Here is a 13,550-nt window from a genome sequence, read left to right as displayed (position 1 = left end):
TTTTTCTTTTTTTTTTTTGAATGTAATTTTTAATATTAAAATATTTACTTTTGAAAAGTTTATACATGCACATAGTTTTAATTTTCCTTATAGCTCGATTTTTTAAAAAATAATATTTCCTCTTTTATGTATCAAAATTCACTGAACAATGAATTCCTGGTTGCAAAAGAGACTTTAATTTTTGCACTTCTTTGTAAGTCTTTGTCTAAAGTTGAGCAAAAGCATGAGTGCTATGGCTATATTTTCGAATAAAGAAAATACTAGTCAAGATATTTGCTACTGTGGGAAGTGACTTTATCTAACTGAGTAAGATAAATGCCAGAACAGTATTGCGTAATGGTAAAAGATCTTTAGTATTTAACATAGCTGTAAAAAATATTTCATTGTATTTTTCTTTCCATATAGTGAAAATTAGACTTGCTGATTCTCTCACACTCAGTAAACAGTGACTTCTGTGTTTCTTTAAAGAACACAAGGGGGCAGCACGAGATGCTTTTTCTTTCTTCTTCTTTTTTTTTTTTTTATTACCCTGACACTCTGTGAATCTCTTTAATGCATGTTGCACTGAGGTGGCGAATTCTCATAATTTTCAACTTCCTGGCTTGCAGGATATCATTAACAACACATCCCTTGCGGAATTGGAAAAACGCTTAAAAGAGACACCTTTCAGCCCTCCTAAAGTTGGTAAGAATAGTAAACAACCTTGAAACCAAACTCTGTGATAATTATGATGTAATTGTAGAAATGAGGTGAAATGTCTCTAGAAACGATCTTGCACATTTATAGATTTTGGCTGAGTTAATGTGTTCATGCTCTGTATGTTCAATCACTGTTTTCTGAATAAAGATGGTCTCCTAATTATACATTTATCTTAGGCTAATAGTGTTGGGTAAGTGTTCATTGAGAAGTTCGGTAATTAAAGCTTCAAGGCTTTTACTTCTTCATGCTTGGAATTCTCCCAAAACTTGATGTGCCCTTTTTTTTCGCCCTGTGGTGCATATTCTAAGCAGAGACAAGAAAGTTGGTGGTTAATAGGGGTAAAATGAAAATGCATTTACTGTCTCAGAACAACCCCAGAACTGGGTTAACAGAAGAGATTAAAGGTGACTTCCACACCTGCCACCTCCAGAGCTGGCTTAGGGAGTAGAAACGGTAGCATTGAGGCAAACCGCTGGTTGGAGGTGGGGTGGGGGAGTTGTGGGATTGGAAGTGTTTGGCCATCTGACCCCTACCCAGGTCCTTGGTGAGCCTTCCAGGTGCTACTTCCTTGGTCTCTGATAGCCTTGCTGTGCTGCTGACACTGTAATTAGCATTCCATTAGCTGTAGCCTGAAAACTTCCAAAGGCATTGATAACAGGACTGATGGTTCAGAAATTGATAATGGGAGGTATTAAAGCAGACAAGATTACAGTTATTTGCTTCCCTTTCTGGGTAATAGTTCAAGATGGGAATTAAGAAAAGGGGTATCGGTGGGGGGCAGAAAACTTATATAACAATATAATGGAAATAATTGATTTGAGAATGCTTTGAGGCTGGTGGTAGAGGAGACGGTATTACTTAGGTGGCTAACATGCTAAAAGGCTTTTTTTTTTTTAAAAAAAGCTAATATTTAACACTTAATAGAAGTTAAAGAATTCTTGCTTAAAGAGCATTGTATTGATATAAAAACAGTTGTAGCCTTTTCATTGTTAACACCCATTCATGCTTTTGATTCTATGTTGTATTAACCTTGATGTTCATTTCCAGAATGTTTCTAGGAAATGATGACTTATGGGTTATGGTTTTGTCTGTTATCTCTCTAAAAACTTCTGGTATCAGGTAGAGAGTTCAATCTAAAGCAGATTGCTTGTCTCAGACTGGATCCTGCCAGCCTGTGTGTGTCAGTGTGACAGACAGCTGCGTTATAGAATGGTCTTTGCTATGAAGTGGCCCCTTGATCCGAGGACAGCATTACAGAAGTTCTGATCTATTTTGGGAGGTGGTTGTGCTGTCATCTTTGGATCTCTCAGCCTGGAAACACAGTAAAGGACAATATTAAATTTGAGTGACCAACATTGAATTGTAGTCTTCTGTTTCTGGGGGCAGATTTTCCTGGGACATCAACGGAAAGCAATTACTGAGTATTTACCACTTTCTGTGTACTGGGTAAGAGCTCTACTTACATTTTCCCCTTTGAGCCTCACAAAAGCCTCTTGAGGGAGGTGTGATTATCTCCATTACAGAAGTGAACGCTCAGGTGAAATGACTTGCTCCAGGTCACAGGACAAGGAAGTGGCAGGGAGAGATTCAGGCCCAGAGGGTATGACGTAGAGTCCATGGTGTTCATCTGTACTCTGATGTTCTGTGCTATCTTCATGTGATCATTGTGTGTGAGGGAAGAATCTCCTTTCCATGACCTGAGAAAGCACTCAGAAGTGGAATAGTTGTCAAAGAGCCAGTTACACATAATTGTCAATAGCTTCTCTCCGGGTGGGCTGAGGAGGCCCTCAGCTGAGCCTGCGATGACTTAACTGAAGCATAGACTGCTGTCTGGTATTGAAAGGTATTGTATGGAGAAAATTAAGAAATTACTTAAGTTTTTTTCTGTAGCAGATAATATTGCAATTTGGATTTAGTAGATCAATGTGCTTACTAGTCTTCATGTTTTATAATGTCTTAGGGGAAACTTTTTTTTTTCTTTTTAGAAAGTGCAGAAGGTTTTCCCAGTTATGACACAGCTTCTGAACAGCTTCACGAGGCAGGCTATGATGCTTATATCACAGGACTGTGCTTCATCTCCATGGCAAATTACCTAGGTACTCAGAATATGCCTTTCTGTCCAGTATACAGTGGCTCGAGTGGATCTCACCTCTCCCTTAGGCAGATCAGGCTGCTGTGGCAAAGTAGCTTCCCCCAGTTCTGCAGGCTGGCAAATCTTAAGATCAAGGCACCTGCATATCTGGGGTTTGGTGTGAGCCTGCTTTGCAGACATCTGGCTTCTCATGGTGTCCTCCTGTTGTGGAGGACCAAGTGAGAGGAAGCCCACCTGTCTCTTGTAGAAGATTACTGATCCCCTTCATGAAGGCTCCACCCACCTGACCTAATTACCTGCAAAGGTCTTATCCTCAGATACAGTCACATGGGGGAGTAGGCTTCAGCTTAGGAATTTTGGAGTGACACAATGATTGGTCCATGCCACTCCCATTTCCCTGGGATCTACTCACTCATTTGGAAGTGGGACAGTTTTGAGATAGGAGTTGGAGGAGACCAAGGGAGGGAGGAACCCCTGACACTACCCATGGTGTGGTCCTTAGTCCCTAAGAGCACCTCTTGCCCTAACTGAACCATATTGTTGACTGAAATACATTTCCCGGCTTTTGTCTGTGTTATTGTATAATACTGCCTCTTTTCTTCATTAGGTTCTTTTCTCAGTCCTCCAAAAATTCATGTGTCTGCCAGATCAAAACTCATTGAACCTTTTTTTAACAAGTAAGTAATCAGTGGGTCCCAGTCCTCAGCCAATCCTCAAGTTCTCTCACTGTGAAAGAGCCTGGTATCTGGGATGATTGAGAGCTGCAGTACAGTTTTAGAAGAGCTATTTCTCATTTGTATTTACTGAAGTGTTTTTTGTTGTTTTTTTTTTTTTTTTTAAATAGAAAATGACCCTTTGGGAAACAATTCACTAAATATGTTGAATAGAAAAAGAAAACATGGACAAAGGTAGTGCATCTCTTCCAAGAAAAAAGGACTGGTGGTTTTGGCATTTAAATGACCTGCAAGGGGGAGCGGGCACTTAGCCGAGAAGTGAAGATGCCCAGCATCCCGCATGAAGTGCCAGGGTTCAATTCCCAGCTCCAGCTCCTGGTTTCAGCTTCCTGCCAACACAGACCCTGGGAAACAGCACTGATGGCTCAAGTAATTGTGTTGGCCCCCCTCGTGGGACACCTGGTTTGTGTTCCAACTCCTGGCTGCAGCCCTAGCCCAGCCCTGGCCACTTCAGGCATTTGGGGAGTTAAGCAGTGAATGGGAGTTTTCTCTGTATGTCTTGCTTTCTAACCCTCAATTGAATGAATGCACGAATGATCTACAAGGGAGATGTGTATGTGTATAGATTTTACATGTGAGATTGTGATTTCTACCTGCATTATTGTCCAGTCAGATAATACCATTTCTCAGAAGGTGTTGGTTATACAGATGATCAGATTACCTCTTTTTTGTTTATCTTCCATTATTTGAGTGGATCCAGTAAAGACTTGCTCATGTGTCTTCATTGTTGTATGAAGTCGGTATAATTTAGGGAGAAGTCTTAAGTTCAGAGCTTTTTTTTAAGGAATCTCAAGATTCTTCAAAAAGCCAGCTCGATGAAGTTGAGACTAAAGTTGAGGAGGTGAGTCTCAAGCCAGTCACAGCTGGGCTCTGTGACAGAGCCCTGCACCTTCTTTACCCCAGCTTGCCTGGCAGGGTTGGCTCAGGAGATTCTCTGTGAGCCAGACAGAAAAAGGCTGCCCACGTCCAACATCGCTCCTGGAATTAAGAACTATTTTGGGGTTGGTTTGATTACATCACTTCCTTTCATTATGTACAGCACTTTACAACCCTGTCACTGTTGCTTTCTGAGATGAAAACGCTGTCTCCTTAATGATGCCTGCATAAATGCTAGCACTGTAGTACTTAAGTGGTGTGAATGCCAGACACCACAATTCCTGCAGATTCTGAGCTGGTTTTATCTGAGTTAGTGTGTTTTATAGTTCTAAGACTTCTTAGCTTTTTCTTTTTAAAAATATTTAATTTATTTATTCTTTTTTTTTTATTAAACTTTTATTTAATGAATATAAATTTCCAAAGTATAGCTTATGGGTTACAATGGCTTCTCCCCTCCCACAACCTCCCTCCCGCCCGCAACCCTCCCCCCTCCCGCTCCCTTTCCCCTTCCATTCATGTAAAGATTCATTTTCAATTCTCTTTGTATACAGAAGATCAATTTAGTATATATTAGGTAAAGATTTCAACATTTTGCCCATATAGCAATATCAAGTGAAAAAACTACCATTGGATTACTAATTATAGCATTAAATAGCAATGTACAGCACATTAAAGACAGAGATCCTACATAATTTTTTTTTTCAAAATAATTAATTTTCTATGCCATTTCCATTTTAACACCAGGTTGTTTTTTTGTTTTTTTTTTTCATTTCCAGTTCTCTTTACATACAGAAGATCACTTCAGTATATAATTAGCAAAGACCTCATCAGTCTGCGCCCACACAGAATCTTTAATTTGAAAGAAAGAGTGACAGACAGATGAGTAGAGATCTTGCATTCATTGGTTCACTTTCCAAATGCTCTCAGTGGCCATGGTTGGGCCAGGTCAATACCAGGAACCCAGAACTCAATCTGAATTTCTCATGTAGGTGGCAGGGACCCATGTACTTGCGCCATATACTGCCTCCCATAGTACCCCTTAGCAGGAAGCTGATCAGAAGCTGGGTAGCCAGGACTCAAACGAGATGCTCCCAAAAGGGATGCTGGCATTCCAAGTGGCAATGTAACTGCTATGCCAAACACCACACCTGTTTGTTTGTTTGTTTGTTTGTTTCTTTTAATCTTTGTTCTTTTTTTCTGTGGAGGTTAAGAGGTGTGTCTGACTTTCAAAACAATTTTTTTTTAAAGAGACTTATCTAATCATTTGAAAGGCAGAATGACAGAGAGAGGGAAAGACAGAGATCTTCTACCTGCTGGTTGACTCCCCAAATGAAATGGCCGGGACTGCAGGTTCAAAGCTAAAAGCCTTGAACTCCAAATGGTTCTCCCACGTGGGTGCAGGAACCCAAGTACTTGGGTCATCTACCATTGCTTTCCCAGGCACATTAGCAGGGAGCTGGATTGGAAGTGGAACAACCGGAAGTGGAGCAGTGCCCGTATTGGATGCCAGCGCTGCAGGCTGTGGCTTAAGCTGCTGCACCACAGCACTGGCACCCATTCTTTACATTTCTGTGTACATGATATTAAATCCATTGTTCCAGAATATTTTTCAAATGGGAGATATTTACTTATTTGTAAATATTCAAAACAGCAATCCTGCTTCTGAAGATCAAGTCCTTGTAAAGCCAGGTGATTAGATAAGAACTGGATTAGAGGCTTTATCTGTTTTATCAGTTACCTATGTGACCAGCATGTAAAGCAATCAAAATAAATTTTAATTAAAAAGCTGAGCTGTGGGGGGGGGGGGGCAGCATTGTGATGTACTCACCCACCTGCAGTGCTGGCTTCCCATATGAGTGCTGGCTCAATTCCTGGCTGCTACCCTTCTGATCCAGTTCTCTGCTCATGTGCCTGGGAAGGCAACAGAAGATTGGCCAAGAACTTGGGCCCTTTCACCCATGTGTGAGACCCAGATGAAGTTCCAGACTCCTGGCTTTGGCCTGGCCCAGCCTGGGGCCACTTTGGTCATTTAGAGAATGGTCCAGCCGATGGAAGACTGATCTCTCCCTCTCTCTCTCTCTCTCTCTGACTCTTCCTCTCTCTGCCTTTCAGATTAAAAAAAAAAAAAAAATGCTTAAGGGCCGGCGCTGTGGCATGGCTGGTAAAGCTGCCATCTGTAGTGCTGGCAACTCATATGGGCACCAGTTCGTGTCCCAGCTGCTCCACTTCCGATCCAGCTCTCTGCTATGGCCTGGGAAAGCAGTAAAAAAGATGGCCCAAGTCCTTGGGCCTCTGCACCGGTGTGGGAGACCTGGAAGAAGCTCCCAGCTCCTGGCTTTGGATCGGTGCAGCTATGGCTGTTATGGCCATCTGGGGAGTGAGCCAGTGGATGGAAGGCCTCTCTCTCTCTTTTTTTCTCTCTCTCTCTGCCTGTCTTTAACTCTGCCTTTCAAATAAAATGAATAAATCTTTTAAAATAATAAATAAAATTAAGTTAAAAATGCTTAGCTGCTAAGATGTTCTCTATTTCCAGGTCAATCTAATATCACTATGCTATGCCCACTCTATTCTATATAAAGAACTGGGCAGTAAATGCATAACTTCATTTTAAGTAGGGACATATGGCCATTCAGAATTTTTTTTTTTTAAACGCATACCAAAAATAGTTGAATACAAGGGAAGAGTCAGGAATCCCACTGTGATACTGGACTAAAATTTCTTGTCTAACTTGAGTTTTTGTCCTATATTTACTCATCTGTATAAAGAATATTTTCTTCATGTTTGAAGGAAAAATAGTTCATAATTTGAAGTGCAAATGGATTTATTAGTCTGAATTGGAATAATTTGGTCAAATACAGTCACCTATTCTTAACACTTTTATTATTATTCATTTATTTGACAGGCAGAGGAGTATGGATAATACTTGCAGCATTTAGGGGTTCAGTCCAGGTGGGAGCCAGTAACCAGGAACCCAATTTATATCTCTCATGTGGGAGGCAGGACCCCAATTACTTGAGCCATCACTCCTACTTCCAGGGTCTACACTGCTGGGAAGCTGGAGTCAGGAGCTAGAGCTGGGACTCAAACCAGGCACTCCGGTGTGAGACAGAGGCATCTGGACTACTAGGCTGAACGCCCACTTTCCTCTCATAAACCTTTTAGGAAGTAGGAAAAGAAACTGCTTCTTTTGATATCACTTTCTTCATTAATATTGACCTTGTTTCTCTTAGCAGGTGTGTCTACATTAAATCTTGATTTTTTATTTTTCAAGGTTACACAAACAAGGTTATCTGAAGCTGATAATTTTAGGAAAAAATGTAAATTTTTCTGATGATTAATTTATTTTGACACCAGGCTTTTCTCAGTGTAAACTTTACCAAACATGCATAGCCCTGACATAAATTTAGGGGAACATAAAACTGCCCACACATGCAAATAATATTTTGTTCTGCTCTCAGCAGAATTTTGTTTAAAATGTAAACCTTGAGGGGAAATTAGCTACCCCCTTTTCTGCATTATTCTGAATCCGCATGTAGTGGCATCAGTTTCTGCTTTCAGGAAAGCTTTATTAAATCAGGTATTGAGAAAATCCTGAGACAGCTGGTGTTTGCGTGTATGCAAAGATTGAATGTGTTTTCCTGTGAGAACTTTACGTGGCCTGAGCACCTCCCCTGGGCTTCCTTGCTTTGTCAGGATCAGGATGAAAGTCCTGAGAGAGCTGGGCTGTGGACGGGCCCCTGCTAAGGATGGGTTGTGTGGAATGTACTCTTCATCTGCACTGGAGACTCTCTGGTCAGGAAATGATTTATCTTCTTTTATAACCTTAGTCAGTTTTAATCAATGCATGGAAAACCAGTCTTGGAAAGAGTCTTTGGTCAATTCCTTTTAGGCTGGAAAGAGCTAAAAATACTCTCTACTCCTGCTTTGTATGGGACCACGGAAAGCACATCGCAGACTCCTGCCTGACGCTTTCCTGAGAGCCATCCGTCTCGGCAGGGCACCTTGAACTCTCTTGTACCTTGCCTTTTATGAAGGGTTGTGGGGAAAGTTATTTTCCGTTTCGCCCGGCTCTTAGAAGGAGGGAACAAATGAGCAAGTCTCTTACTTCGCCTGTTCTCTGTGAAGGAGTGCAGAAGGAGGAGGTCGATGGCTGCAGTTGCTGAATTGGGTGCTGCCTTGTCCTTGCTGTGTTTGGAATCCGAACGGGGTTCTACTGGAAACGTGGGAGGACAGTGCTGTCTCAGTCAACACTAAGAAGCACACATCCTCCAGCGGATTGTTTCCTCTTCTGGAGGAATGGGTGTAACTGGTCCTGGGGATTGCATGGGACGAAGGAGGACTTGGATAACTAAGTAAGATTGCTTTGATTTGCAGGGTTTAAGAAGTTTTGTTGGGGTGAGTATATGGCACATCAATTAAGACACCACTTTTGTGGGACCCCTGCGTCCCATATTGAGGTGCCTGGCTTTAAGTCCTAGCTCCACGTTGCAATCCAGCTTCTGGCTAACATGCACCCTGGGAGGCAGCACGTGGTGGCTCAAGTACCTAGGGTCCCCACCACCCTTGTGGGAGACCCAAATTGAGTTCCAGGCTCCTGGCTTCTGCCTGGCCCGGCCCCAGCCGTTACAGGCATTTGGGGACTGAGCTGGGGGTAGAAGATCGCTCTCTCTCTCCATCTCTATGCCTTTCAACTGAACATAAATAAATTAAATAAAAGTTTTGCTATTCAAATGAATATAAGGCAGCAATTTATGGCAGGTGGGATTGGTCTGTGTGACAGCCTGGGTGCAAGGTGGGGAGGAGCCATCACAGTGCCTGCAAAAAGGCATGCCAATGCTTATTCCTTCTCCTCCATGGGAAGCAATTATGTGCTGGCCACAAATTGGGCTCTCTGCTTGATATTTAACTTCTGAGAGATTTACTTTATTTTTTTAAGATTGACTTTTTAAGATTGAAAGCCAGAGTTACAGAGAGAGAGAGACAGAGAGAGAATTATTACAGGTGCAGCAAGAGCATGCCTGTCAAGATGCACATCTGAGACCTCACTGGACTTGTCACTGTAGTCCCTGCTGTGGTGACATTTATGCTTTGAGGTAACTTGTCTCAAACAGCAGTTACACAGTGTCTTCTATGAAGACAAAAAACAGCCCATACTGTATAATTGTATCTTTTGTACCACCTACACTTTAAGTAGGTCTTGGTGTTGAGTTAGGTGCTTTGACCAGAAAGACATGGGTGGGAGTGGAATTGGGGGATGGGTAGGTATCAAAAAACAAACCTGCTTATAAGGAAGGGCGTCATATCTTTATTTAGTTTGTGTTTGTTTTTCTGCCTGGAGGTCTATTGTTATTCTGTAGTTTTTGTGTAATGTGGCATTTTCAGTTGTAGATTTTTATTGGGCATAGAAAGAAGTTTACTGGCATGAGCATTTGCCACAGTGGTTCAGAAGTCACTTAGGATGCCAGCATCCCATATTGGAGTCCTCATTCCACTTCCAATTCCAGCTTCCCACTAATGCATTCCCTGGGAGGTAGCAGTTGCTTGGAGTAAGTACTTGAATCCCTGCCACCCATGTGGGAGACTCAGGTTGAGTTCCAGGTTCTTGGCTTTGTCCTGTACCAGCCTTAGCTATCGGATGCATTTGGGAAATGAAGCAGTAGATGGAAGATCTTTCTACATCTATCTCTGTTTCTGAGCTTTTCATATAAAAATGAAAATATATAAATACTAATTTTTAAAAAAGAAGCAGCAGATGCTAAGTGACCCATTAGAAGCTATTTCCTTCCTTTAAAAAAAACTGCTTAGTTGAAATTTGTATACAGTTTGCCCATTAAAAGAATATGATTCAGCGTGGGCATTGTGGCACAGGAGGTTAAGCCCCTGCTTGTGACCATGGTAACCCATATCAGGGTGCTGATGCCAATCCTGGCTGCTCTGCTATTGATCCAGTTTCCTGTTAATGTGCCTATGAAAGCAGCAGATGATGGCCCATTATTTGGGCCCCTGCCACTCATGTGGGAGACTTGGATAGTTCTGCAGTCCTGGCTTCAGATTGGTCTGGCCCTAGATGTTAACAGGCACTCAAGAAGTGAACTAGCAGATGGAAGATCTGTCTTTGTCTCTAAATTTCGATCACTCTGCATGTCACAAAAATGAAAATAAATAAACATTTTTAAGGGTAATTCAATGGTTTGGGGTTTATTGCATTAGCTTTTAAAAATTTGATAAAATATATGTGTTAAAAACTTTGCCATTTTAGCCATTTTTATGTGTAAGGGGATATTCTAAAAGTTCATGAAAAATGTGTTATGAAAAAAATGATGCTGGGCAAGTGTGGTGCAGCAGATTAAGCTGCTGCTTCAGATACCCACATCCCTCCCACATTGGAGTGCCTGCGGTCAAGTCCCACCCCCACTTCTGATCCCCATCCAGCCTGTGCTCACCCTGCGAGGCAGTAGATGATGCTCAAGTACTTGGGTCTCTGCCACCCATCGCCCATGTGGAGTTTCTGGCTCACTCATGGAATTCCTGCTTGCCTGCCTCTCTCTCTCTCTCTCTCTCTCTCGCCTCCCCACCCCCCCAATAAAAATAAACCTTAGAAAACACTATTCATGGATTTCAACCTTTTTTTTTTTTTTTTTTTTTTTGCCAGGCAGAGTTAGACAGTGAGAGAGAGAGAGAGAGAGAGTTATAGACAGTGAGAGAGAAACAGAGAGAAAGGTCTTCCTTCTGTTGGTTCACTCCCTTAATGGCCGCTACGGCTGGCATTGCGCCCATCTGAAGCCAGGAGCCGGTTACTTCCTCCCGGTCTCCCATTGCGGGTGCAGGGACCCAAGGACTTGGGCCCTCCTCCACTGTACTCCTGGGCCACAGCAGAGAGCTGGACTGGAAGAGGAGCAACCAGGACAGAATCCGGCCCCCCAACTGGGACTAGAACCTGGGGTGCCGGCGCCGTAGGCGGAGGATTAGCCAAGTGAGCCACAGCACCGGCCTTTTTTTTTTTTTTTTTTTTTTTTTTTTGCCAAATTAACTTAGTTACACTTTCACAAGAGCTTTTTGAAGTACCTTGGTACAATTTGGTGATAATATTTGCAGTATTGTGCAGCTGTCACCACTGCCATTTCCAGAACGTTTTCATCACCCCAGTGCACAGTCATCAAGCAGTGACTCCCCATTTCCCTGTCCCCCCTCCCTGATAACCTCCGAGCCACTTTCTGTTTCTATGAATTATCCTCTTGCGAGCCGTTTCTTTTGGAGCAACTCATTGCTTCAGTCAGGTTTTAATATAGTAAAAATTTGTTATTTTAAAAACAACTGGAGCATTTTGCTTCTTAAGTATATAGCTGTCTTACGTTGAGGTCACGCCTTGGGCAAATACATTTCAGTATCTGTTAATACATGGTGTGTATCTACCCTGACTGAGGTTGGCTCATAAATGAAGCAGCAGGGGCATGAGGCTAAGACAGAGACTCCCGGGTGAGTCTTCTGTGTTCACATCACACAACCGAAGGACATTTGTCCTGTCTGGCGCTCAGTTTCCACGTTTGTGAAACAGATGCTGAATGTCCAGCTTGTGGGGCAGCACCATTGAGAAGACTGCTCAGTATGTGGTGTGGAAGGCGAGCAGTGTGCAGATGTAGCTGTTACTATGACCTTTGCCACAGTGGACTTCAAGAAAATAACGTGAATCTGCTGGTGGGGCTGAGGCAAAGTGGGTAGTGTGTGCTTAGTTAAAATCTTTTTTTTTTTTTTTTTTTTTTTAAGAGAGTGGCAACTTAGAAACCTTCCTAAGGAAACACTTCATGATTATCCTTATATTTTAATTTAAAAGGTCTTGCTGCAAAGTTGGGTTGTGAAAGAGAAGCAAGTAATTGCCCTGTAGATTAGTTGCACTCATGTGCAGTGAGCCACCTGATGCCGGGGACGCTGGGTAAGCTGTGAGGCAGAAGAGGGAAGCAGGAAGGCTCCCCTATTTGCCTGTGCCAGTCACCTCTCTTTCTCCAGAAGCTCCTGGTGATGCCAGAGCTAAGGTAGAAAGGAGAGGGGCGGATAAATAGCAGCTGTCACTTGGGAGCCGCCTTTCCTGTTGATTGGTTTTCTCAAGAACTTGGTGGTAGTTCTTTATTTTTTCTATGAGTGTTTCTTGGATAAAAGAATAATATAGATCTTTCTAAATATGATGTCCTTTGCCCTCTGGCTTTTACCGAAATGGAATTTGAAGCTGGGGGATGTTCAGCATAGCTCAGTGAGTGGGTTAGGTGTGCACTGTGGTGCTGTTGTGGAAGTTACTCTTTCATCATAAAGAGCAGGGAAATCAGCCTTTAATAAACATGGAGTCCACGTTCACACTCTTGCAGGTTGTGCGAATTCTGGAGCTGGGTGCCCTGGAGGAATAAAATTGGCACTGCCAATGCCTGAGGAGCCTCCCAGGTTCCACAAGGCTGAAAGCCAGTTCTTCCCTGGTCCACAAACATGTATTTTTATCTAGTACACAAAGAGGCATTTTATTCTCACATACCTAAACCAAAACCCTTATTTGACTTGAGAGTCAAGTTTGTTTCATTTGGGGTTCCCCAAGTTTACAGGGCTAAAAAGAATCTCCAAGAATTGGTTTCATTGCTTTGGAACTTACTTAGTACACTGATTTTCATACAGGTGAGGCGAGGTCATGTTAAATTGTCCTCAGGCCGTTAGTTTAGTTTTTGAAGACTAGGAACTGCTAATATTTGTTTCTTTGACTTCTTCAGGAAGAGTGCTTACCTGAAGTTGATACTGCCTTACCTGATACTGATATCTAAGTTGTGATCTTTCTTATTTTTTTCCCACTTTTTTTTTTTTTTTTGAGAGCTTTTTTTGACCTGCTTGTTCACTTTCCAAATGCCCACAATAGCCAGGGCCAACGTCAAGAACCTGGAACTCAATCCAGGTCTTCCACGTGGTGGAATGGACACAACCACTTGAGCCATCACTGCCACGTGAAGCAGAAGTTAGGAGCAGAACTGAGTATTGAACCCTAAGCCAGCCTCTTACCTCCTAGGCTAATGACTTACGGCATCTTTGTTGTTAGATTGATCAGGTGGATTGTGTGACCTCATCAGAAAGCCTGTGTAGACACTGCAGGGGCTGTCCTCAGGCAGAAATGTTTTTTG

At 42.4% G+C, this 13,550-nt stretch overlaps 1 protein-coding gene and 1 non-coding gene across 3 annotated transcripts in view; one reads left to right on the top strand and one right to left on the bottom strand.

The window, feature by feature from the left end:
* PARN (poly(A)-specific ribonuclease) overlaps positions 1 to 13,550 on the top strand; it is a 166,655-nt gene that overhangs the window by 34,075 nt on the left and 119,030 nt on the right. For both annotated transcript variants that reach the window (XM_062179668.1, XM_062179669.1), the window contains exons 16-18: positions 609 to 684; positions 2,685 to 2,795; positions 3,399 to 3,468. In XM_062179668.1, coding sequence (XP_062035652.1) covers positions 609 to 684; positions 2,685 to 2,795; positions 3,399 to 3,468 — 257 coding nt within the window. The remainder of the gene's footprint in view (positions 1 to 608; positions 685 to 2,684; positions 2,796 to 3,398; positions 3,469 to 13,550) is intronic.
* On the bottom strand, positions 112 to 232 carry LOC133751149 (small nucleolar RNA SNORA40). The gene has a single exon (XR_009864781.1). It is a non-coding gene; the product is annotated as a small nucleolar RNA SNORA40 (small nucleolar RNA).

This window comes from Lepus europaeus, chromosome 21, assembly GCF_033115175.1.
Source record: "Lepus europaeus isolate LE1 chromosome 21, mLepTim1.pri, whole genome shotgun sequence".
Taxonomy (NCBI): Eukaryota; Metazoa; Chordata; class Mammalia; order Lagomorpha; family Leporidae; genus Lepus; species Lepus europaeus.
The sequence above is the reverse complement of the archived record's forward strand: the minus strand, read 5'-3'. Positions and strand labels throughout refer to the sequence as shown.